The 25,838-nt window shown below is 45.2% G+C and overlaps 1 protein-coding gene across 1 annotated transcript in view; it reads right to left on the reverse strand.

The window, feature by feature from the left end:
- Window positions 1-25,838, reverse strand: part of LOC106601405 (alpha-1,6-mannosylglycoprotein 6-beta-N-acetylglucosaminyltransferase B) — a 76,728-nt gene that overhangs the window by 40,845 nt on the left and 10,045 nt on the right. The window contains exons 3-7 of the mRNA XM_045720308.1: window positions 15,699-15,846; window positions 10,955-11,064; window positions 9,587-9,660; window positions 9,091-9,258; window positions 6,229-6,393 (exon numbers count right to left, since the gene is read on the reverse strand). Of these exons, the coding sequence (XP_045576264.1) occupies window positions 6,229-6,393; window positions 9,091-9,258; window positions 9,587-9,660; window positions 10,955-11,064; window positions 15,699-15,846 (665 nt within the window). The remainder of the gene's footprint in view (window positions 1-6,228; window positions 6,394-9,090; window positions 9,259-9,586; window positions 9,661-10,954; window positions 11,065-15,698; window positions 15,847-25,838) is intronic.

The following is a 25,838-nucleotide window of genomic DNA, read 5'->3' on the forward strand; positions in this document are numbered from 1 at the left end:
GCCCACTTACAAAGAAATGATCAGTCTATAATTTTAATAGTAGGTTTATTTGCACAGTGAGAGACAGAATAACAACAAAAAATCCAGAAAAATGCATGTCAAAAATGTTATAAAATGATTAGCATTTTAATGAGGGAAATAAGTATTTGACCCCTCTGCAAAACATGACTTAGTACTTGGTGGCAAAACCCTTGTTGGCAATCACAGAGGTCAGACGTTTCTTGTAGTTGGCCACCAGGTTTGCACACATCTCAGGAGGGATTTTGTCCCACTCCTCTTTGCAGATCTTCTCCAAGTCATTAAGGTTTCGAGGCTGACGTTTGGCAACTCGAACCTTCAGCTCCCTCCACAGATTTTCTATGGGATTAAGGTCTGGAGACTGGCTAGGCCACTCCAGGACCTTAATGTGCTTCTTCTTGAGCCACTCCTTTGTTGCCTTGGCCGTGTGCTTTGGGTCATTGTCATGCTGGAATACCCATCCACGACCCATTTTCAATGCCCTGGCTGAGGGAAGGAGGTTTTCACCCAAGATTTGACGGTACATGGCCCCGTCCATCGTCCCTTTGATGCGGTGAAGTTGTCCTGTCCCCTTAGCAGAAAAACACCCCCAAAGCATAATGTTTCCACTTCCATGTTTGACGGTGGAGATGGTGTTCTTGGGGTCATAGGCAGCATTCCTCCCCCTCCAAACACGGCGAGTTGAGTTGATGCCAAAGAGCTCCATTTTGGTCTCATCTGACCACAACACTTTCCCCCAGTTGTCCTCTGAATCATTCAGATGTTCATTGGTAGACTTCAGACAGGCCTGTATATGTATTCTTGAGCAGGGGGATCTTGCGGGCGGTGCAGGATTTCAGTCCTTCACAGCGTAGTGTGCTACCAATTGTTTTCTTGGTGACTATGGTTCCAGCTGCCTTGAGATCATTGACAAGATCCTCCCGTGTAGTTCTGGGCTGATTCCTCACCGTTCTCATGACCATTGCAACTCCACGAGGTGAGATCTTGCACGGAGCCCCAGGCCGAGGGATATTGACAGTTCTTTTGTGTTTCTTCCATTTGCGAATAATCGCACCAAATGTTGTCACCTTCTCACTAAGCTGCTTGGCGATGGTCTTGTAGCCCATTCCAGCCTTATATAGGTCTACAATCTTGTCCCTGACATCCTTGGAGAGCTCTTTGATCTTGGCCATGGTGGAGAGTTTGGAATGATTGATTGCTTCTGTGGACAGGTGTCTTTTTTACAGGTAACAAGCTGCGGTTAGGGGCACTCCCTTTAAGAGTGTGCTCCTAATCTCAGCTCGTTACCTGTATAAAAGACACCTGGGAGCCAGAAATCCTTGTGATTGAGAGGGGGTCGAATACTTATTTCCCTCATTAAAATGCAAATCAATTTATAACATTTTTGACATGCATTTTTCTGGATATTTTTGTTGTTATTCTGTCTCTCACTGTTCAAATAAACCTACCATTAAAATTATAGACTGCTCAAACGTACAAAATCAGCAGGGGATCAAATACTTTTTTCCCCCCACTGTATGTCATCACAAATGTCTCGCCATGACCAGGCAGAAGTACCTCAACAGGCCCCCATCTATGATGCCAGTGAATCCTCATGTCACTGCAGTGCCAGGGTACTCATGCCAGCCACACAATACTTGTCACATCACCATATCTACATGAAATAATTCATTTTCAAATTACTACAAAAGGAATTGGAAGTTTAAAAAGTTGTCTACAGCAATTTTGCCTTTATGAAAGTACAGTTCAGTGCAGTGTAGAGAGAAAAAGACAGAAAAATCAAGGTTGCAAACAGAGGGGAGAGAGACAGGTGGGGTAGACGGCTGCTGTCTAGTTCTTCTCCTCCGTGAAGTCTCCCTTCAAATGAGTATTTCCATCGGCAGATTATCGTTCTCTCATCTGCGTTTTCACAGCAGCACAGCAGTTCCTCCTCGTCTGTTTTCTAAACACAGAGGGGCCAGTTAATGGACAGTAACTATTGCTGTTGAACACACCGTTAAAAAAGAACAACAGAGACTCTTCTTTTTGGAGGCTGATCAAGGAACAGGCTTGGGAAGGATGCTGTGTGTTGACAGCGCTGGTGCTGGTTTATCCAAGCTAATAGTTCTCTAAAGAGAGACTGATGAAAAGAAGAATCCTATTTATATACGTTCTGAAAGCATCTCTTGGCCAAAGACCAGACTGGCCTGCTTTCCCAAAGCAAAGCAAACACCTATCAATCACTGCGTCTCATGTTCACTCAGGCGTTTGAAGTTATGAGCCTCTTTTTAACTAGAGAAGGTTTAAAGGAGTGGGGTTTGCATGAAGAGAATGCTCGGAGTGGTAAACTCAAAGAATACTGCAGTCAATCTATACCTTTCCCAGCCTTGGTTTTGTGAATAATTCAAGCTTCAAGTGTTTAACGCTGTGTGCACAAGTACAGTGAAATACCTTTCTTGCAAGCTCCAAATCCAACAATCAATATCAATGTAGCACTAAAAATAAGGTAGAACAGTAACCCATGAGAAATAAAAATAGGAAGAACAGTTTATAAAGGGTCAGTTCCAATACCATATTTCCAATGTGCATGGATACTGGAGGGATATAGGTAGATAGAGGAAAGATGACTAGACATCAGGATGATAGACAGAGTAGCAGCAGCACAAATTATGATTGTATGTGAGTGTGTGTGCATGTTGTGTGTGTGTGTGTGTGTGTGTGTGTGTGTGTGTGTGTGTCAGTGTGCGTGAGTATGTAGAGTCCTGTGAGTGTGCATAGGTGTCATTCTTGGTGTCCCGGTACCGCTTGCCATGCAGAAGCAGAGAGAACAGTCTATGGCTTGGGTGGCTGGAGTCTTTAATGATATTCCGAGCCTTATTTTCATACTGCCTGATATAGAGGTTCTGGATGGCAGGGAGCTCGGCCCCAGTGATGAACTGGGCTATCCGAATCACCCTCTGTAGCGCCATGGCATAGAGGGTGGTGCTGTTTCCATACCACCTTACCTTTGATGCAGCTAGTCAAGATGCTCTCAATGGTGCAGCTGTAGAACTTTTTGAGGATCTGTCATGAGGGCCCATGCCAAACCTTTTCAACCTCATCCCTTCTCTCAGCACACATCCAAGCTGCAGGCTAAGGTTAAATCTAGACTTGGTTTCCTCTATCGTAATCGCTCCTCTTTCAACCCAGCTGCCAAACTAACCCTGATTCAGATGACCATGCTACCCATGCTAGATTATGGAGATGTAGTTTATAGATTGGCAGGTAAGGGTGTTCTCGAGAGGCTAGATGTTCTTCGGCCATCAGATTTGCCACCGATGCTCCTTGTAGGACACATCAATACTCCTACTCCTCTGTAAACTGGTCATCTTCTGTATACCTGGCGCAAGACCCACTGGTTGAAGATTATTTATTAAACCCTGTTAGGCCTCACTCCCCCCAATCTGAGATACCAACTGCAACCCTCATCCTCCACATACAACACCCGTTCTGCCAGTCACATTCTGTTAAAGGTCCCCAAAGCACACTCATCCCTGGGTCACTCCTCTTTTCAGTTTGCTGAAGCTAGCGACTGGAAAGAGCTGCAACAAACACTCGAACTGGACAGTTTTATCTCAATCTCTACTTTCAAAGACACTCTTACTGACACTTGTGTCTGCATTGTCTTCTTTGCCTAACAAAGTTTGTGCTGCTACTATGTTGTGCTGCTGCAATGTTGCTGCTATGTTGTGTTGTCATGGTTTTTTACCTTTATTTAACTAGGCAAGTCAGTTAAGAACAAATTCTTATTTACAATGACAGTTTAACCCACTGTTCCCGGGTAGACTACCTTGTTCAGGAGCAGAACAACATATTTTTTACTTGTCAGCTCGGGGATTCGATCCAGCAACCTTTTGGGTACTGGCCCAACGCTCTAATCACTAGGCTACCTGCCGGCCCTGCTGTGTTGTCACCATGCTGTGTTGCTGCCATGTTGTGTTGCTTGCTGCCATGTTGTGTTGCTTGCTGCCATGTTGTGTTGCTTGCTGCCATGTTGTGTTGTGTTGTGTTGCTTGCTGCCATGTTGTGTTGTCTTAGGTCTCTCTTTATGTAGTGTTGTCTCTCTTGTCGTGATGTGTGTTTTGTCCCCGCAGGAGGCCTTTTGCCTCTTGGTAATCCGTCATTGTAAATAAGAATTTCTTCTTAATTGACTTGCCTAGTTAAATAAAGATTCAATAAAAATATGTAAATAAAAGGTGGAAGGGGCAATGTTGTCCCTTCTTCACGACTGTGCATGTGTGAATGGACCATTTTAAAGTCCTTAGTGGTTTGGACACAGAGGAACCTGAAGCTCTCGACCCGCTCCACTGCAGCCCCATCGATGTGTTGATCAGCTCCTTGGTCTTACTGTCGTTGAGGGAGAGATTGTTGTCCCGGCACCACACTGCCAGGTCACTGACCTCCTCCCTGTAGGGTGTCTCAGTGTCTCCAGTGATCAGGCCTACCAACGTTGTGTCGTCAGCAAACTTGATGGTGTTGGAGTCGTGCATGGCCACGCAGTAGTGGGTGAACAGGTAGTACAGGAGGGGACTAAGCACACACCCGTGTGGGGCCCCCATGTTGAGGGTCAGCATGGCAGAGGTGATGTTGCCTACCCTCAACACCTGGGGGCGGCCCGTCAGGAAGTCCAGGATCCAGTTGCAGAGGGAGGTGTTCAGTCCCAGGGTCCTTAGCTTGGTGACAAACTTTTAGTGGACAATGTTGAACGCTGAGCTGTAGTCAGTGAACAGCATTCTCACATAGGTATTCCTCTTATCTAGGTGGGTGAGGGCAGTGTGGAGTGCAATTGCGATTAAGTTGTTTTTGAATCTGTTGGGGCGGTATGCAAATTGGGGTGGGTCTAGGGTGTCTGGGATGATGGAGTTGATGTGCGCCATCACTAACCTTTCAAAGCACTTCAGGGGGGTAGTCATTATGGCTTGAAGCCTTAGAGTTCTTGGGGACAGGAACGATGATATTGAATATGCCTGCCAGCTAATCTGCGCATTCTCTGAGAACATGCCCTTGAATACTGTCTGGCCCCGCGTCCTTGAGAGTGTTGACCTGATTAAAGATCTCACTCACGTTGGCCTCGGAGAGCGAGATAACCCAGTTCTCTGGGTTGGTGGGGGCCCTCACGCATGAAACGGTATTGTTATGGTCGAAGCGTGCATAAAATGCAATGAGTTCATCTGGAAGAGAGGCATTGTTGGACAGAGCACGTCTTCCTTTGTAATCCGTAATGGACTGAAGCCCCGGGTGTCGGAGCCTGTGTAGTATTATTCCACCTTTTACCTTATTGTCCTTTTGATATTTTGCGTAGCGGGACTTCTTGTACTTGTTCCTTTCCTCAGCCGTAGCCTCAGAGTTGTCTGCGATAGCCCTGTTCGCGGTATTCTTTGTCCCCTATCCTTTATTTTAGCGCAAACCTCAGTGTTAATCCAGGGCTTTTGTTTGGGGAAGCAGCGACCCTTCACTATGGGGACAACATCGCCGATGCATTTCCTTATGAAGCCGGTGACGGAGGTGGTTAACTCGTCAATGTTATTCACTTCACTGTGAAAGGAAAATCAGCACAGCTACTGTTTCATCCATCTAATGCACTGCAGACAAGCACAGGCATGTGCACACACACATTCCAATATTATTATGAGGTTGATTTATAACCGTTTATGACATTACGAAAAGGTTTTCAACACAAAGGGCAGGCTTGGGGAGATTCTACAGTCATTGTCATTTCATCGGTGATGGTAAAGCAGTGTTCCTGTATTCAGGCTCCACCACTCTTTCAAAATGTCCCTGTAAATGATAGGCTGGTTAAAGAGCACTAAAGACAATACATCCCAGGCCTGCTCTCCTGATAACGGCTGGTCAGTCTCCTCCTTACAAATCTACTTCTCTCTGCCATTCACAGTAACACCACTCACAGCAAATGGGTCCGTAATGGCTAGTGGAGAAAAACGTCACCACTGTAATGTTCATGAAAGCCACCTCGTTTTGATCCATCTTTGGTCAACCTTCCATCTTTTTGTCAGTTGTGTCTCTGCCTATTTTTTCGGGAATCAAATATAGCAAACCAAAATGGGCACCTACCTGTACAGCATATTACTGGCCTGCACTGTCATGGGAAGAGATATGAGTGAACTGTCAACCTTTTGACTCATAGCAGAGACACAGAAACTCTCTCTCTCTCCACAGTCACAGCACACTCACCCTCTTCTGCTCCCTCCATTGACTCCTCAGACTGTCATCTAGCCTGCGTGCAGCCGAGGCCCACTGTGCAGCCAGCCTGCGCATCCTTCTCTTCATGAAACTCAGAGACTCCTTCCCCGTACCCACCTGCTCCAGGAGGGCCTCGATGTCTGACCGGAATGCCAACTGGAGGACAGGAAAAGGAACATCTACATTTTTCTTCTCCCCTTACTATGTTAATCGCTATGAGCACCTAGAAAGATATATATATATATATATATATATATATATACACACTGCTCAAAAAAATAAAGGGAACACTAAAATAACACATCCTAGATCTGAATGAAATAATCTTATTAAATACTTTTTTCTTTACATAGTTGAATGTGCTGACAACAAAATCACACACAAATAATCAATGGAAATCCAATTTATCAACACATGGAGGTCTGGATTTGGAGTCACACTCAAAATTAAAGTGGAAAACCACACTACAGGCTGATCCAACTTTGATGTAATGTCCTTAAAACAAGTCAAAATGAGGCTCAGTAGTGTGTGTGGCCTCCACGTGCCTGTATGACCTCCCTACAACGCCTGGGCATGCTTCTGATGAGGTGGCGGATGGTCTTCTGAGGGATCTCCTCCCAGACCTGGACTAAAGCATCCGCCAACTCCTGGACAGTCTGTGGTGCAACGTGGCGTTGGTGGATGGAGCGAGACATGATGTCCCAGATGTGCTCAATTGGATTCAGGTCTGGGGAACGGGCGGGCCAGTCCATAGCATCAATGCCTTCCTCTTGCAGGAACTGCTGACACACTCCAGCCACATGAGGTCTAGCATTGTCTTGCATTAGGAGGAACACAGGGCCAACCGCACCAGCATATGGTCTCACAAGGGGTCTGAGGATCTCATCTCGGTACCTAATGGCAGTCAGGCTACCTCTGGCGAGCACATGGAGGGCTGTGCGGCCCCCCAAAGAAATGCCACCCCACACCATGACTGACCCACCGCCAAACCGGTCATGCTGGAGGATGTTGCAGGCAGCAGAACGTTCTCCCCGCGTCTCCAGACTCTGTCACGTCTGTCACATGTGCTCAGTGTGAACCTGCTTTCATCTGTGATGAGCACAGGGCGCCAGTGGCGAATTTGCCAATCTTGGTGTTCTCTGGCAAATGCCAAACGTCCTGCACGGTGTTGGGCTGTAAGCACAACCCCCACCTGTGGACGTCGGGCCCTCATACCACTCTCATGGAGTCTGTTTCTGACCATTTGAGCAGACACATGCACATTTGTGGCCTGCTGGAGGTCATTTTGCAGGGCTCTGGCAGTGCTCCTCCTGCTCCTCCTTGCGCAAAGGCGGAGGTAGCGGTCCTGCTGCTGGGTTGTTGCCCTCCTACGGCCTCCTCCACGTCTCCTGATGTACTGGCCTGTCTCCTGGTAGCGCCTCCATGCTCTGGACACTACGCTGACAGACACAGCAAACCTTCTTGCCACAGCTCGCATTGATGTGCTATCCTGGATGAGCTGCACTACCTGAGCCACTTGTGTGGGTTGTAGACTCCGTCTCATGCTACCACTAGAGTGAAAGCACCGCCAGCATTCAAAAGTGACCAAAACATCAGCCAGGAAGCATAGGAACTGAGAAGTGGTCTGTGGTCACCACCTGCAGAACCACTCCTTTATTGGGGGTGTCTTGCTAATTGCCTATCATTTCCACCTGTTGTCTATTCCATTTGCACAACAGCATGTGAAATGTATTGTCAATGTTGCTTCCTAAGTGGACAGTTTGATTTCACAGAAGTGTGATTGACTTGGAGTTACATTGTGTTGTTTAAGTGTTCCCTTTATTTTTTTGATCAGCATATATATAAGTCCAATATATTAAACACTTAATTAATACATTAAACACCTCCCCAAGCCTGTACAAAACAGCCACATTGTAACCACCAATATCCAGCAGCCCTACTTGGAGATGGGTGTTATATCAGTACTGCTCTCACTGTCATACCCATTCCCCCTGGAGGCAGGGCTCTCAGATAGTGTTGCCTGAGGGACTCCTGCCTCATGCTCATAAACAGGCTGCCTTCATTTCACTCCGCATGTTTCCCAGCTCTTTTTAAATCGCTGTATCACAGTGCAATCCGAGCAGCCAAGTGCTAATCAATGTTGTAACCGCATAAGGGATCACAGAGGACGTTTAAATGACACACATAGACAGTCACACAGACCTCTCCGTCTCTCTCTCACACAGTGGGGACACACAATCCCTCTTTCCTTCCACACACATTCTCTTGCTTATGCACACATACAAAATCAATATGAGATGCATTACTTTCACACTCAAGTTAATTATTGTTTGGAAAGCAACTTGTAGGTGTTTCTGTGAATGCAGAGGAACACCTGAGAGAAGTCACAGAATTAGTCCAGCTGGATCCAGGCAGGTAATTAGAATCCATGATTAAGCTGCACAGATAATTTAAATGAGCAGCCGACCCATTGGTGTGTAGTGCACAGCGCTCCGGGGAGCAGCAAGGGGGCTGTAACTAGAACACCTGGCCCTGGTGGACCCATAAATAACTGGAATGCTGCTCTCACAAGAAAAACAGCAACAGCCATGATTCAAGGCAGAGGGAGAATAGACTGTGAGTGACTGTATATCCACACTCCCCTCCCAGGAGACTGTGTGGCAGTCGGATAGAGGGAAATTAGAGTGGAGATGAAATACAAAGACTAGTATCATAGACACAAACTCTGTACACACACACACACACACACACACACACACACACACACACACACACACACACACACACACACACACACACACACACACAACATAGCAGCCCTGTAAACAGCCCATGCCAACCCAGCTATCCCACCTGTCTCTTGGGGAAAGGTTTGTGCGTGGGTGTGGTGGTCTGGTTCCTCCAGGTCAGAGGGGGGCAGAACCACTCCACCTCACTCAGGTAGATGAGGAAGGAGCAGTCGGAGCCGTCCACCCCATAGAAGGCATAGCAGGGGTCTGAGGTCCAGCGGGCACGCATCCACTGAGGGGAAAGGTCAAGGCAGACTCAAGTAATAATAAATATATACAGTATCTCTATGGATCAAAGGAGGTCAAAGAATGTCAAATGTCAGTGTAGAAATGAATGTATTATAGCTAAGGAACCCATGAAATGTGGCTTGGACTTGGTCAAGGTCCTTTCATTGATCTGAACACAGCACTAGACATTGATCCTTATGAAACAAGGCAGGGTTGATTGAAGCTGATCGTAAAGCTGGAGTTGCAGGGTAATAAACAGTCCAAGAGCAAAAGGACATAGGGGCTGTGGGATCAGGAGAACCACTGTGAAATTGCATGACATGCGGACTTACATCCACCTTGCTGGGGCAGTCTGGGTAGTGAGGGTCTTTGGGCACCTCACACTGTCCTGTTGTGCCATCCTTAACTGTGGGACAAAAACACATGTATTAACAACAAACACCTCCCTATGGGCAGAATCCTTATAATACCTGCTCATAACTTTGCTATTCAGCCCTATGAGGAGAGTATGGAGCAGTTGAGCCAGGAACCAGACAAGCTTTTCAACAGGTCATACCTAAAAGGAAGCATATCTTGGCTTTAGCACTAGTCTATTGTATTAGAGCAGAACTCTCCTTGTCATGGGGATAGAACAGAGTGTTAGACAGACTGTTGGGTTAGTTAACTAGTGGCCATGGGGATAGAACAGAGTGTTAGACAGACTGTTGGGTTAGTTAACTAGTGGTGATGGGGATAGAACAGAGTGTTAGACAGACTGTTGGGTTAGTTAACTAGTGGTCATGGGGATAGAACAGAGTGTTAGACAGACTGTTGGGTTAGTTAATAGCCACTTCTGAAAGCCTGGCTTCCCTTGCTGATCTCTGATGCCTACTGAGAACAGTGGATAGACAACACTTGATTAATAAAATCCCCTCTCTCCCCAGTCTCACTCCTTCGTTCCCTCTCTCCCCAGTCTCACTCCTTCGTTCCCTCTCTCCCCAGTCTCACTCCTTCGTTCCCTCTCTCCCCAGTCTCACTCCTTCGTTCCCTCTCTCCCCAGTCTCACTCCCTCTCGTCGGCAGCCAGCTCCAATTAAAGAGAGCGGAAGCTGTTTCTCTACCAGCACGCCGCCAAGCCTGGGTGAGCGCAATCACAGACAAAGGATTAGCAGCCATTCTGTTTGATTACCATTATAACTACAGCAGTCACAGTGTGGAGCGCTAACACTAGCGGTGTCACTAAATTAGCCAGGGGATTAGGTTCTGGTAGCAAAAACAGTCTCTACAGAATAGAATATGTCTGCTTTACTCAATGACAAGGCAAATAATGACAATATGCAAAGTCTATAATTGGCTTTCTAATGTGTCGGCTAGTCTCGCTTTGCATGTAAGTAGCCTACTGTATCTCTTGCTCAAACAGAACAGGAGCACAATGAACTGAGCAGAGGACAGCTAATAGAAGAAAGCTGACAGTCTCAGATCTTCTTAACTAGAGGGGAATTCGTCAGCATACACTGAACATCATGTAATGCTGAGACAGGGAGATGGATCCCTCCTGCAGCGTAGCTCTCTTTACAAAGACATGAATGGAGACTCATCATTTGAAGTACTGTCATAAATGCTGCCTGTCATGTTCAATAGGGTCTTACAGTGTGGCAGACATATACAACTCCCTTTCAAATGTGAAGAGTGGTCAGATGTGTGTGTGTGTGTCTCTCGTACCTCTGTTGTTGGCCATGCTGCGCTGTAGGATCTGCTCCACCCTCACAGCCATGTCAGACATGTTCTGGGCGATAGCCTGGATCCTCTCCACCAGACCAATCGGCTGGATCCTGCCAACACACACACACACACACACACACACACACACACACACACACACACACACACACACACACACACACACACACACACACACACACACACACACACACACACACACACACACACACACACACAGAGGAATGACCATCAATAGGGCACATGCAGGCACAGGTGATTAAAGTGTTAGGCATGTCTTCTCTTTCTTACTGATCTGATCATTTCTGCCATCTCTTTCCCCATGACAACCCACCGGGCACACACTGGTTGAATGAATCATTTTTTTCTAGTCATTTCAATTAAATTATGTTGAACCAACGTGGAATTGATGTGAATTGATGTCTGTGCCCAGTGGGAATGCACATTCAATCTTTATCCTTTATCTCAATCCTTAAACTCCCTGGAAACATCTAGAAAAATAAACATAGAAGGCTACTTCTTTCATCTAAGTCCACCCTCCTACAGTATACGCTTACTTTTTCCTCCCAAAAGAGAAGAGCTTCAACAAGTAGAGGAAATGATAATTGTGTGGAACTTGGTTGGAACGTGAAATAAAAAAGCTTTTAAACTCTGACACAATTTATTTGTTGAGGTGAAAAAGTGACTCAGCACATTAAAGCAGGTCCCTGGGAGACTGAGAACAGAGCGCAATTAGGTTGTTAGCAAATTCCTTTTATGGCAGCTGACTGCCATGGCTTGTTGTTGCCATGTTAGTGTTGGCACAACAATCAGAAAAAGAGAGTGAGAAAGAGAAAAGGAGACAGCAATAGAAAGAGGGAGATAGCCCTGAACTCACAGCTATCTCAGGCACTAGCAGTGAAAACTGGAAGGTGCCCAGGGAACTCCAAGCTGAAGCATTATGGCAGTGTGAACATTTTGAACTTGCTTTGGCTCCCTTCCGATAAAAACCGAAATCTCAGCCCTAGCTGATGTAACAAAGGTCCAAAGAGGCACAGAGATTTCCAGCTGTCTTTATGGAGCCATGATGATTGTGTATAATCTCAATGCAGTCAGTCAGCCGCCTGGGCCCTACAGTATAAAAGAACAGTGCTCCTCTGTGTGCTGTAGAGAACTGAGGTCTAAATGTTCTCACGGGCATAGCCATGGTTAAGCAAGGCCACCGAGACAGAATTATCACCAGTCCATTCAGCCTCTATCTGTTACTTCTATACTGGATCTTCCCAAGGCTGCTGTGACCTGCTCAGGGAAGCTGAGGACCCTCCAATAGGATTGATGCTGGTCTTAAGGAGTACTACTGTACTATAGATGAACTCTGCAGAGCTGAAGACACTGTTTATCAGGGAGTATCAACCAGAGCTAAATCAATACCTGGGGTCTAACAGCCTGTCATATCAATGAGATGCTTACTGTAGACAGTGTTCAACACTGGCCTTTTGCTTTTGTTCAAACTCTACAGCTTTATCTAACATATGCATTTAAATGAATGGTTGCGAGTTTTTTTGTTGTTGGAAGAAAATGGGAAATGGTCTAGACCAGTGCTTTTAGTATAAGTGTATGAGCATGGGTGTGGTATGTGTGTCTAAAATGCTACATTACTTTGCGTAAAATCCCCCTCTAATATCACTTGACCATGTACTGCCCTATGGGCAAGTGTTAGCCATCCCTTCCGATTCCCTCCTATGAGGCAGCATGTCAGAACAGATGAGAGCCAGACACAGACAGAGCTGTCCTCTACACAGCACCAGACTGCAGCACAGACTGATCAGTATAGGAAACATTCCTGTGGCCAGACAGATAATCCTGTCCTCTCTCTACAGAACACCACTAATACATTTACAATGGGTGTCTGGCCCTGGAGAACCATATACAGCATTGAAGAGAGAGAAACGGCTGATTCCTTTTTAAAGACCTAACAGTGAACTCTGAATGGCTGGGTGTCACGGTCGTCGTAAGAACTGGACCAAGGCGCAGCGTACGTAGCGTTCCACATCTTTTTATAAAGTGAAACTTCAGCACAAACAAAACAATAAAGAACAAATGAAACGTGACATTCTGGAGTGCTCACAGGCAACTACACAAAAAAAAAAAAGGCTGAACGTCATGCCTGGACTGGGCACCGGCGCAGAAGAGGGCTCCGGCCATGGAGCTGGGTTGGACGCCGTGCCTGGACTGGGTATCGGCGCAGATGAAGGCTTCGGCCATGGAGCTGGGTTAACCGCCACGCCCGGACTGGGCACCGGCGCAGAGGAAGGCTCCGGCCTTGGAGCGGGACTGGATGCCGTGCCTGGACATCAGCGCAGAGGAAGGCTCCGGCCTTGGAGCGGGACTGGATGCCGTGCCTGGACATCGGCGCAGAGGAAGGCTCCTGCCATGGAGCGGGACTGGACGCCGTGCCTGGACTGGGCACCAGCGCAGAGGAAGGCTCCGGCCTTGGAGCTGACTGGACGCCGTGCCTGGACTGGGCACCGGCGCAAAGGAGGGCTCCGGACTGGGGACCGTCGCCGGAGGCTCCGGACTGGGGACCGTCGCCGGAGGCTCCGGACTGGGGACCGTCGCCGGAGGCTCCGGACTGGGGACCGTCGCCGGAGGCTCCGGACTGGGGACCGTCGCCGGAAGCTCTGGACTGTTGATGCGCACTGGAGGCCTAGTGCGTGGAGCCAGTACAGGTGGCACCGGACTGGTGACACGCACTTCAGGTCGAGTGCGGGGAGTAGGCACAGGACATGCCGGACTGGGGAGGCGCACTGGAGGCCTGATGCGTGGGACCGGCACAGGTTGCACCGGACTGGTGACACGCGCTTCAGGGCAGGTGCGGGGAGCTGGCACAGGATGTACTGGGCTGTGGAGGCGCACTGGAGAATTGGTGCATAGAGCCGGCACAAATCGTACCAGAACGATGACACATTTCGCACGGCGAGTGCGGGGAGCTGGCACAGGACGTACTGGGCTGTGAAGGCGTACTGGAGACTTGGTGTGTAGAGCCGGCACACATGGAACCGGACAAATGATACGCTCCAAGTCGAGTGCGGAGAGCTGGCACAGGACATACAGGGCTGTGGAGGCGTACTGGAGACCTGGTGCATGGAGCCGGCACAGTTTTTACCAGACTGCTAGCACGCTCCTCAGGACGAGTACGGAGAGCTGACTCAGGTGGCATCAAACAGATAACACGCTCCTTAGGGCGAATGTCGTGCATCATACACCAACACAACAACTCTCTCATTTCTCTCTCTTCCAATTTCTCCATCAACTCACTGACGGTCTCTGACTCTCTCCATTCACTCTCCTCCAATTTCTCCCTCTTCTCCCAGATAGGCTCTGGTTCGCTCCTCGGCTCCGCAGACCACCCCGTGTGCCCCCCCCCAAAAAAGATTTGGGCTGTCCTTTGGGCTTTCCTTGTGGCCGCGAACCCCGGTGTCGTCGCTGTCCTCCCTTATCTCCTTGTGTCTGCTTCCAAGGAAGTCTTTCGTGTCCCTCCATGATTTCCTCCCATGTCCAGGATATCTTCTCCTCCTTGATCTCCTCCCAAGCCCAGGATACCTTCTCCTCCTGGGCACGCTGCTTGGTGCTGTTGTGGTGGGATCTTCTGTCACGATCGTCGTAAGAACTGGACCAAGGCGCAGCATACGTAGCGTTCCACATCTTTATTATAAAGTGAAACTTCAGCAAATACAAAACAATACAGAACAAACGAAACGTGACGTTCTGGAGTGCTCACAGGCAACTACACAAAAACAAAACAAGATCCCACAAAACACAGTGGGGAAATGGCTGCCTAAATATGATCCCCAATCAGAGACAACGATAAACAGCTGCCTCTGATTGGGAGCCATACCAGGCCAACATAGAAATAGAACAACCTAGATTACCCACCCTAGTTACACCCCGACCTAACCAACATAGAGAATAAAAGGCTCTCTATGGTCAGGGCGTGACACTGGGTTTTTTGTTTGTATCTGTTAAACTGCACCTTGGCTGAATTCTGAGCAGGTCACCAAGCAGACTAGACTTTATTACCAGAGGCAAAGTGCTGAAGCCTAGAGACGCTCCCCCTTTTTCATAATCGCTTACAGTTAGGCTGACTTAAACAGCAATGAATGGCCTCTTTCCGGCAACATTTAGGAAGAAAATCCTCATAATTTCTTTAGTACCTCCCAAAGAAGCCAATTAGATGCCTGTACATGATAGAATGTGAATAGTGGGAGTTATTTATGTTCTAACAATACTGTCTACTCTGGTGGTTAGAATCCATATCAAACATCCACAACTCTGCATCCTGGCAGTTAGCTCAACTCTCAGGCATAGTTTGAGCCGGGATTATTTTCCTGGTGTGAGACAGTGAGTGTAGGAGCAGGGATGTCCAGAAGGGATGGCCAGAGTGTCAGACATGGGCAAACCTCGGCAGGAGGGAGCCTCTCAACCCCCTGTATGAGAAAGGTCCGTTGCCATGGAGACAGAAGAGCAAACTCCAGGTTGTTAGCCTCTGCATGTCTGGCAGCGCAGCATCCCTGTCTGACTGTCCATGTCCACCCAATAACAGAGCAAATAGATAGGAAAATGTTGAGACTAACGAGACAACTTCTAGTTTAAATATCCTCCAATTATTTGTCTATATGCAGACAAATACATGCATACACCATACATTATGTAATGGCAGGCCTGCTACCAAACCCCAGAACCCTACCTGTCCAGTGCTGAGCTGAGCTCATCCAGTCTGTGGGAGTCTGTGGTGGTGTTGCCCAGTTTGGACAAAGTGTCCATCCTCTTCATGATGACCTCCAGCATATCACTGATCTTCCTCAGCACCCCGCGAGACTCTGGACCTCCCAGCACTGCCAACACACAGACACATACAGTAGGTCAGATTATAAGAGCACAAGGGCTGGGGTCAATTCAATTTGAAGGCTGTCAATTCAGGAAGTAAACTTAAATAACAATTCAAAATGTGGAAAAACTACATCTATTTTTTATGACTTCTCAAACTGAGGACTAGTTAAAAACTAAGGACTAGAAGCTACATTTTTCAAAAATGTTTCAATGTTTTTTATTTTTTTTTAAATTAAAACCCCTTCCTGTATTGACTGCCTTCAATTCATCCCTGAAGAGCAAAATACAGTTAAATCGAGTACAGGCATAACTGAATGACAACAGAACCAGAATACAATATGGAATTTTATTGAATGTTTTTGGGTAGGATAGTTTGGGGTAGGCCTCGTCTCAGAGGAATGTTCCTCAGAGCCAGATGCTGATGACAGGTTGCCCTATGCTGGGCATCTGGCATCAAAACCCCCCACCCGCTGGGAGAACAGGGATCCGATGAAGGTCCTTCAGTTGGTGGTGGGGAGGTCATTGGAAGACTGTTGCTGCAAAACAGCAAGTGGGAGGTTTGAGATTCATGCACATAGACCCTTTTCTTGTACACGACACACTGACTTCATGCACAGACGCACGAGACGCTTGGCTGCAGTAAGAAAGCCATCGCCATCTGCGCATATTCAACATAGCCTAGATTTGTTTTTATCACTTCTGAACAACAACAAAAACATTTTGGGGTTCTCATATGCTTACAATGATGTTTTGATTCTTGCTTGAACAGTCGCTAAGATTATATTTGGTTGTGATCTTTGCAAAATAATTATTTGGGATGCAGCACTTGTTAGCTAGAATGCTAACGCTCATTGATATAGTCTGTAGCAAAAGCTAACCAATTGTACTGGTTAAGGTTGAAGTGTTTTCGAAGTATAATGCCGTTGATTTGCGATGATGACACATTATATTAAACAGGACATTCATACAAGCCTTAAAATCCAATTATAATCCAAAAGTAGTGTGAAATGCACTCATAAGCAACATGTAAATCAAGGCTTTTTTTGGTGGCATTCTATAAGAACCCCGTGTTCTGCAACCAACTTGCGCACATCGCCCTCGTGCGGCAACGTTTGCAAACACAGAAAGGGGTCTACTGGTTGAAAGAGATGAAAGTAATTATTGCACGAGTGAGTCCATAGGTTAATCAGCAACCGTGGTGGAACTGCCTTAGTGTGCCATGATCATAGGGTGAAGTTAATAGGTGAATGACATTCCACACGCTTGCTAATAGTAAAGGAGGAGGAGAGACCTGACGCTATGCTGATGAGGTAACATTATGAGACTACCCTATAAATACCGGCTATACTGATGAGGTAATGTTATAGGCACTACCCTATAAATACCAGCTATACTGATGAGGAAATGTTATAGGCACTACCCTATAAATACCAGCTATACTGATGAGGAAATGTTATAGGCACTACCCTATAAATACCAGCTATACTGATGAGGAAATGTTATAGGCACTACCCTATAAATACCGGCTATACTGATGAGGAAATGTTATAGGCACTACCCTATAAATACCGGCTATACTGATGAGGAAATGTTATAGGCACTACCCTAAAAATACCGGCTATACTGATGAGGTAATGTTATAGGCACTACCCTATAAATACCAGCTATACTGATGAGGAAATGTTATAGGCACTACCCTATAAATACCAGCTATACTGATGAGGAAATGTTATAGGCACTACCCTATAAATACCGGCTATACTGATGAGGAAATGTTATAGGCACTACCCTATAAATACCGGCTATACTGATGAGGAAATGTTATAGGCACTACCCTAAAAATACCGGCTATACTGATGAGGTAATGTTATAGGCACTACCCTATAAATACCGGCTATACTGATGAGGTAATGTTATAGGCACTACCCTATAAATACCGGCTATACTGATGAGGTAATGTTATAGGCACTACCCTATAAATACCGGCTATACTGATGAGGTAATGTTATAGGCACTACCCTATAAATACCGGCTATATTGATGAGGTAATGTTAGGCACTACCCTATAAATACCGGCTATCCAGTCCTTGGGGGCCTGATTGGTGTCATCAATTCCCCCCCCATCCCTAGCAAACACACCTGATTTAAACTAATTGCATTTTTAACTGAAGATCATGATTAGTTGATTATTGGAGTCAGGTGTTAGCTGGGGCAAAAGTGTGACACCAATCAGGCCCCTGAGGACTGGAGTTGCCCTGAGCTATGCTGATGAGTGAGATAGTGATGGGAATTATATGAGTTTACTAGATGAATGAAAAGTGACAATCCATTCAGTCTAGCCTTACTGATTGAATGTTCGTAAACTACATTACTTTACACACACACACAGAGACAGACAAACAGACAGACAGAGAGAGAGATAAGTGATAGATAGTGATAGAGATCTGTTGTGTGGTTAACTGCTATATTGACAAAGAGAACTGCCAGTTAAATCAGACATGTTGGAAGTAAAAGCACCATTGCCTCTGATCCATACTGTCAGCATATCAGCCTCATCCAAAATGAGTTAATCTAACTAAACAATCAATCCCTGGGCTAAGTACAACACAGAACCTAGGGGACAATCCTCCTGCTTCCCCACTCCCACGACCTATCCATTCTACAATATGAAGATTAAATTAAATCTAGAATCGGCTTCCTTTTTCGCAACAAAGCATCCTTCACTCATGCTGCCAAACATACCCTCGTAAAACTGACTATCCTACCGATCCTCGACTTCGGCAATGTCATTTAGAAAATAGCCTCCAACACTCTACTCAATAAATTGGATGCAGTCTATCACAGTGCCACCCGTTTTGTCACCAAAGCCCCATATACTACCCACCACTGTGACCTGTACGCTCTCGTTGGCTGGCCCTCGCTTCATACTCGTCGCCAAACCTACTGGCTCCAGGTCATCTACAAGTCTTTGCTAGGTGAAGCCCCGCCTTATCTCAGCTCACTGGTCACCATAGCAGCACCCACCCGGTTACCCTCACTGGTCACCCCCAAAGCCAATTCCTCCTTTGGCTGCCTTTCCTTCCAGTTCTCTGCTGCCAATGACTGGAACGAACTGCAAAAATCTCTGAAGCTGGAGACTTATATCTCCCTCACTAACTTTAAGCACCAGCTGTCAGAGCAGCTCACAGATCACAGCACCTGTACATAGCCCATCTGTAAATAGCCCATCCAACTACCTCATCCCCATACAGTATTTATTTATTTTGCTCCTTTGCACCCCAGTATCTCTACTTGCACATTCATCTTCTGCACATCTATCATTCCAGTGTTTAATTGCTATATTGTAATTACTTCACAAGTATGGCCTATTTATTGCCTTACCTCCCTTACCTCATTTGCACACACTGTATATAGACTTTTTCTACTGTATTATTGACTGTATGTTTGTTTATTCCATGTGTTATTCTGTGTTGTTGTATGTGTCGAACTGCTTTGCTTTATCTTGGCCACGTCGCAGTTGTAAATGAGAACTTGTTCTCAACTAGCCTACCTGGTTAAATAAAGGTGAAATAAAACAAATTTAAAAATGAGGCTTAATGCCTTTTCAAAGGCTGCGTCACAATACAGATTCACTCAAGATTGCATTTGAAATGCAATGCATTGCAGACAGATGTTCCATGAATATCTCAGCCAGGCCCTGTGGTATTTGCAGTGCACCTTGACAAAACAACATCCAGGAGTTTCTCCATTTTATTTATTTAACCTTTATTTAACTAGGCAAGTCAGTAAGAACAAATTCTTATTTACGATGAAAGGCCTCCTGCGGGGACGGGGGCTGGGATAAAAAAAATAAAAAACACCTTCATTTGACCTTCATTACTGAGGCAGAGAGCACAGGGACAAACAGGAAGGGAACAAATTAGGCTGACATTTTTGTTTTTCCCTTCTTTCTCAGCTCCAATTACCCATGACCCAGAGAGAGCAAGGGAACCAGAATGATGCTGTTAGCCCTCACCTGGTCAATGAATGAGCCCGTAGCTATTATACCAGGGTCAACTCAGTTCTCCACCACACCACACTCACATGCCACGGCCATGCGCTCCCTTATGTTTACCTAATTACTCTGCTCTAACTCCACAATGGAGATTTTATTAACTAAAGAGCACACCCAAGTCAAACAGAATGTTGAATCAATATAACCAGCTCTGCAGTTTAATGAGAATAGTACAGCTTCTGGTTAACAAGTTGTTAAAAGAGGAGTGTTCCTTTTAGGTCATTGTACCAAAAGTCTAGATACAAAACTAAATAATAGCCTTATCCTTACCCATGTCTGACAGTCTGAGTCGTTGAGAACACTGACACTGACCGACAACAGCCCCAAAATGTTGTGATTGTGGTGTGAATGAAATAGAGCTTAACCTTTATGTGGTCATTCATCAAGCGTATTAGGCTCTTAAAAATGCATTGTGTGCCGACTCACTTGCTTTCACTGTCAGACTTCATTTGTCACCGTCTAAGAGAAAGTCACCTTTGTCAGAAAAAACGAAACAGTTTTAAATTAAACCACAAAACAAAACAAACTCAGGAGTAAGTACTTAATCAGGGGGAAAAAACTGATTAGAATGGAATTGATCTTCCTGCACTGGAGATTCACGGTGTGTGTGTGTGTGTGTGTGTGTGCGCACAAGTGTGCCCGTGTGTAAATATACAGACACACTTTTGTCTAAAATGTCTTCCTTTCATGGTTACATCTTCCATACCTGTCTAGAGTGAATAAAGAAAACAGGCTAGATAGGCTTCTCTTCATTCACTAAGGCTGACAGCAGGGGCTGTTCATAGAGTTGAAGTCGGAAGTTTACATACACCTTAGCCAAATACATTTAAACTCCGTTTTTCACAATTCCTGACATTTAATCCTAGTAAAAATTCCCCGTCTTAGGTCAGTTAGGATCACTACTTTATTTTAATAATGTGAAATGTCAGAATTATAGTAGAGAGAATGATTTTTCAGCTTTTATTTATTTCATCACATTCCCAGTGGGTCAGAAGTTCACATACACTCAATTAGTATTTGGTAGCATTGCCTTTAAATTGTTTAACTTGGGTCAAACATTTCAGGTAGCCTTCCACAAGCTTCCCACAATAAGTTGGGTGAATTTTGGCCCATTCCTCCTGACAGAGCTGGTGTGACTGAGTCAGGTTTGTAGGCCTCCTTGCTCGCACACGCTTTTTCAGTTCTGCCCACACATTTTCTATAGGATTGAGGTCAGGGCTTTGTGATGGCCACTCCAATACCATGACTTTGTTGTCCTTAAGCCATTTTGCCACAACTTTGGAAGTATGCTTGGGTCATTGTCCATTTGGAAGACCCACTTGCGACCAAGCTTTAATTTCCTGACTGATGTCTTGAGATGTTGCTTCAATATATCCACATAATTTTCCTCCTCATGATGATGCCATCTATTTTGTGAAGTGCACCAGTCCCTCCTGCAGAGAAAGCACCCCCACAACATGATGCTGCCACCCTGTGCTTCACGGTTGGGATGGTGTTCTTCAGCTTGCAAGCCTCCCCCTTTTTCCTCCAAACATAACGATGGTCATTATGGCCAAACCGTTATATTTTTGTTTCATCAGACCAGAGGACATTTCTCCATAAAGTATGATCTTTGTCCCCATGTGCAGTTGCAAACCGTAGTCTGGCTTTTTAATGGCGGTTTTGGAGCAGTGGCCTCTTCCTTGCTGAGCGGCCTTTCAGGTTATGTCGATATAGGACTCGTTTTACTGTGGATATAGATACTTTTGTACCTGTTTCCTCCAGCACCTTCACAAGGTCCTTTGCTGTTGTTCTGGGATTGATTTGCACTTTTCGCACCAAAGTATGTTCATCTCTAGGAGACAGAACGCGTCTCTTTCCTGAGCGGTATGATGGCTGCGTGGTTCCATGATGTTTATACTTGCGTACTATTGTTTGTATAGATGAACGTGGTACCTTCAGGAGTTTGGAAATTGCTCCCAAGGATGAACCAGAATTGTGGAGGTCTACAATTTTTTTTCTGAGGTCTTGGCTGATTTCTTTTGATTGTCCCTTGTTGCCAAGAAAAGAGGCACTGAGTTTGAAGGTAGGCCTTGAAATACATCCACAGGTACACCTCCAATTGACTCAAATTATGTCAATTAGCCTATCAGAATCTTCTAAAACCATTACATTTTATGGAATTTTCCAAGCTGTTTAAAGGCACAGTCAACTTAGTGTATGTAAACTTCTGACCCACTGGAATTGTGATACAATGAATTATTAGTGAAATAATCTGTCTGTAAACAATTGTTGGAAAAATTACTTGTGTCATGCACAAAGTAGATGTCCTAACCGACTTGCCAAAACTATAGTTTGTTAACAAGAAATGTATAGAGTGGTTGAAAAACGAGTTTTAATGACTCCAACCTAAGTGCATGTAAACTTCCGACTTCAACTGTACATACATAGAATGCGCATCCATTTAAATGAAATCCCCAGACTGGACCAGTTTGGCAACATCATGACTCAAAGGAGAGGGAGGGAGATCTGTAATGTACAGAAACACTTCAAAGAACATCTCCCTTATTTTCCTGGTAATTACTGTTATAGAATGCTGAAAGACAGCATATGCTCGCCCTACAGTAATGCTAGGGATTGAAATAATTCAATAGCAAAAAAATTATCCATGTAGATGTCATTCATAATTTTCAATATCAAGAGTAATTCTATTGATGCATTTGTTCAACAGGGGAGCATGAGGCTTACAGAGACGGTATCTCAACCAGAGTAGAGGCTATAAAGCAGATGCCAAGTTCCAGGGAGGCTCTCCCTGCCGCATTGAGTCTAAACACTGCCCCTGGGCTTTGAGTCTAGGTGGAACTGGAACGTAGCTTCACAATAACGACGTTTCTCACACGTTTCGCCCATAAATCATCATTATGGAAACTAACACCCCTCCCACACAGTACATTTTATATATGTTCGCAATCTATTGTTCATCAGCTACCTCTATTTATTGCGCCAGCGACTAGTCTATCCCCTGGAGGTGAATGGGCTATTGTGTTTTCACCAAGTCCTGCGCTGTTAGTGGTTTCAGCAGCCGGTTTGCCGATAGTATCTGTGTGCTAATGTGGGCCGTTGCCATGTCATTCCTCATCTACTGGTTAATAAAGGGCCCATTTAACAAGAACTAATCTCCTTAACGACTCCATTTCGTAAGTGCCACAACACAATCGATTTTATGAACAAATTCTAATTAGATAGCCATACCGTAGCAAGCTGAGAGCGGAGCACTGGTCGGCCAGTCTCATTTCACAGTCACTGTGCCTCCACCACTGGTTTGAAATAGCTCGCCCCAAATGGGACTGGTCACATAGATGGACAGCAAACAGACTTTCACTCTATTTTTTTATGGCTCGCTGTACTATGGGTTGTTAGAAACTGAAAAAATAATTTGCTTACATTCGCCACTTTTTTTTCATGTGTTATGTTTCTTGCCAGCTAGGATGAGAAACATCTGTTCATAGGAAGAATTAATTAGATCAGTGTAGTACTTTTCCGAGCAGCTTTGCATGAACAGTTACTAATTGTCTGCTCTCTCATTGACTTTTAGTAGGGACACATATTAACGTTATAGGTCCTGAGAGTCTGGCATCTGAACCACAACGGTTTCCTGCAGCCCGTCATCAGACCCTCTGAGGTGAGGACAGATAATAAGTTCAGGAACCAGAGGGGCTCCTAGTGGGTTAATAAGGCATGTATGACTCAATGGTGTGAAGTGAATATTGCCCTGGTTGGCAATATGTCATAGCCTTCCCTGTAGCTCAGTTGGTAGAGCATGGTGTTTGCAACGCCAGGGTTGTGGGTTCGATTCCCACGGGGGGCCAGCACAGAAAAAAAATGTATGAAATTGTATGAAATGTATGCATTCACTACTGTAAGTCGCTCTGGATAAGAGCGTCTGCTAAATGACTAAAATGTAAAATGTAAATGTCATAGTACTAATCAAATTCCAACTTGGTTTATTGATCACTCCAGCTAAGATTCATTTAGCTGAGAGCTCTTACTGCCTGGAGACTGTTAGTTCTGAGCCGCATGTAATTTAGATTGAAATACAAGTGTTCAGATCGATGAAAGCCTTGCCAAAGGGCATTCCCACATAAGTTACTTTTTTGCGTTTCATCCAGACCTTTTCAGAAAAGAACATGTCCCTCTCTGCAAAGCACTGTAAGAGCCTGTGTACTTCGTTCTGAAAATAATATTAACCGTTTATTGTAGTGGGCTAAATCAGGGTCACACAGAGTGTTTCTTAAACAAATCTACTTTGAAACAAAAGTATACACCTCACACACATTGTTATGGGCTTAAAAAAAAGAAGACACCTGTACAATGTCAGATATAGAGTTTAAATATTACATTTTGAGTTTGCATCCCAATATTATACTTTATGTACATCACAGAAGACTGAAATAAAGCAACTTTTTTTAAAATTTAAATAATGTTTATTAATTATGACAAATATGAATAACATTCCACTTATGAAGCCACTAGAGGGCGATTTGGTCATTTGACTGCAGGAAACTACAAGAGCATGAGACATGCTATGCGTCATTGCAAGTTAACATAACAAATCGTGAGCAGTCATCCTCCTCGTTTTTGGGCAGTAATGCTCATCAAAATGTTTGTGGCATGGATCATGAAATCTAGTCAATTTAAACAAATCTATCAATGGAAAATTGGCAAAAGATAGAAAAACATGGCCACCATTGTGGAGTAGACAGTAAAGCAGCATCCGTGCCCTGTGTGTGCATACAGTACGCTGTAATCCAGTAAGGTTTCAGACACACAAACATGATACAGTTTAATGCTTGTGTTTGCCAAGCCATGCTTTGCCTAATGTCAACCTCTGTGTTGCCTTTGCTACTGTGGCTGTCTGTGGGCATCGTTTCCTCAGCCTCCTGTGGTGGGTGTGGATTTGGGCTGACACTCCAGCAGCATCACAGAGGGATGGCTGTGTATTGTGTCTCATCACACTGCGCTAATCCTGCAGACACACTCGCTCCAACATCTGGATGATGTATTTATTAGCCTTGTGAAAATCCCTCATTTTTTATTTAAACAGCGGGTATATGTTTGGACTGATTAAGTAAATGCATGACTTAATCGTCAGACGAAATCAATACCTGCCAAGTATGTGTATTAAATGGCTAAGTGTGTGTGTGTCTGGTGTCTGTGTGTGTGTGTGTGTGTGTGTGTGTGTGTGTGTGTGTGTGTGTGTGATGAGATGAGATGCCAGGTGAAGTAGAGGAACAAGGACTGCTGCTGAGGAGAGAGAGAGTAGGATGAGAAAAAGAAAGTGCTATAGTTTAGGTTTGGGAATTGCCAGGGACTTCATGGTATGATATTATCACCATACTTAGGTGCCGATACTATATGTATTGTGTCATGACGTTGCCCTCTGGGTTTTCTATGCACCATCCCCCTAACTACCTCCCCCTACCCAGGCCCTGTGAGAGGGGTCGTAAAATTCCAAAGGGGAATGTCCTGCCTCACAGGCCACAGTATAAAGAGACAGCGTGTTTTCATGGAAAGAACAAAGGATTCTTCCACCTCACAGAATTGGAGAAGAAGGTATAAAAGATCGGTGAAGAATCCAGCTATGAACTGGTCCGCTTGGTACAATTTTGTGAGGCTCATTAGAGACAATATGGCCATATTACCATACTAAGGTTTATATACTAGCCTCAGCGATGAGACTTACATCTAATGGTTGTATAAAATTATTTAATAAGATTAAAGCTATTTGGAATATGTGGAGATGCTATGTACTGATGTTAATGTGAGATAATTGTATTTCTGTACAAAGCTTAACTCAGTCATTGGCACGCCCCCAGGGACACAGACAGGACAAGGCATCATGTGACAAGCTTTTCTATGTTCAGTATAAAGCCCCCACCCAGAATTTCTTTCTTCAGACCAGCT

The sequence above is a fragment of the Salmo salar genome, chromosome ssa06 (assembly GCF_905237065.1).
Source record: "Salmo salar chromosome ssa06, Ssal_v3.1, whole genome shotgun sequence".
Taxonomy (NCBI): domain Eukaryota; kingdom Metazoa; phylum Chordata; class Actinopteri; order Salmoniformes; family Salmonidae; genus Salmo; species Salmo salar.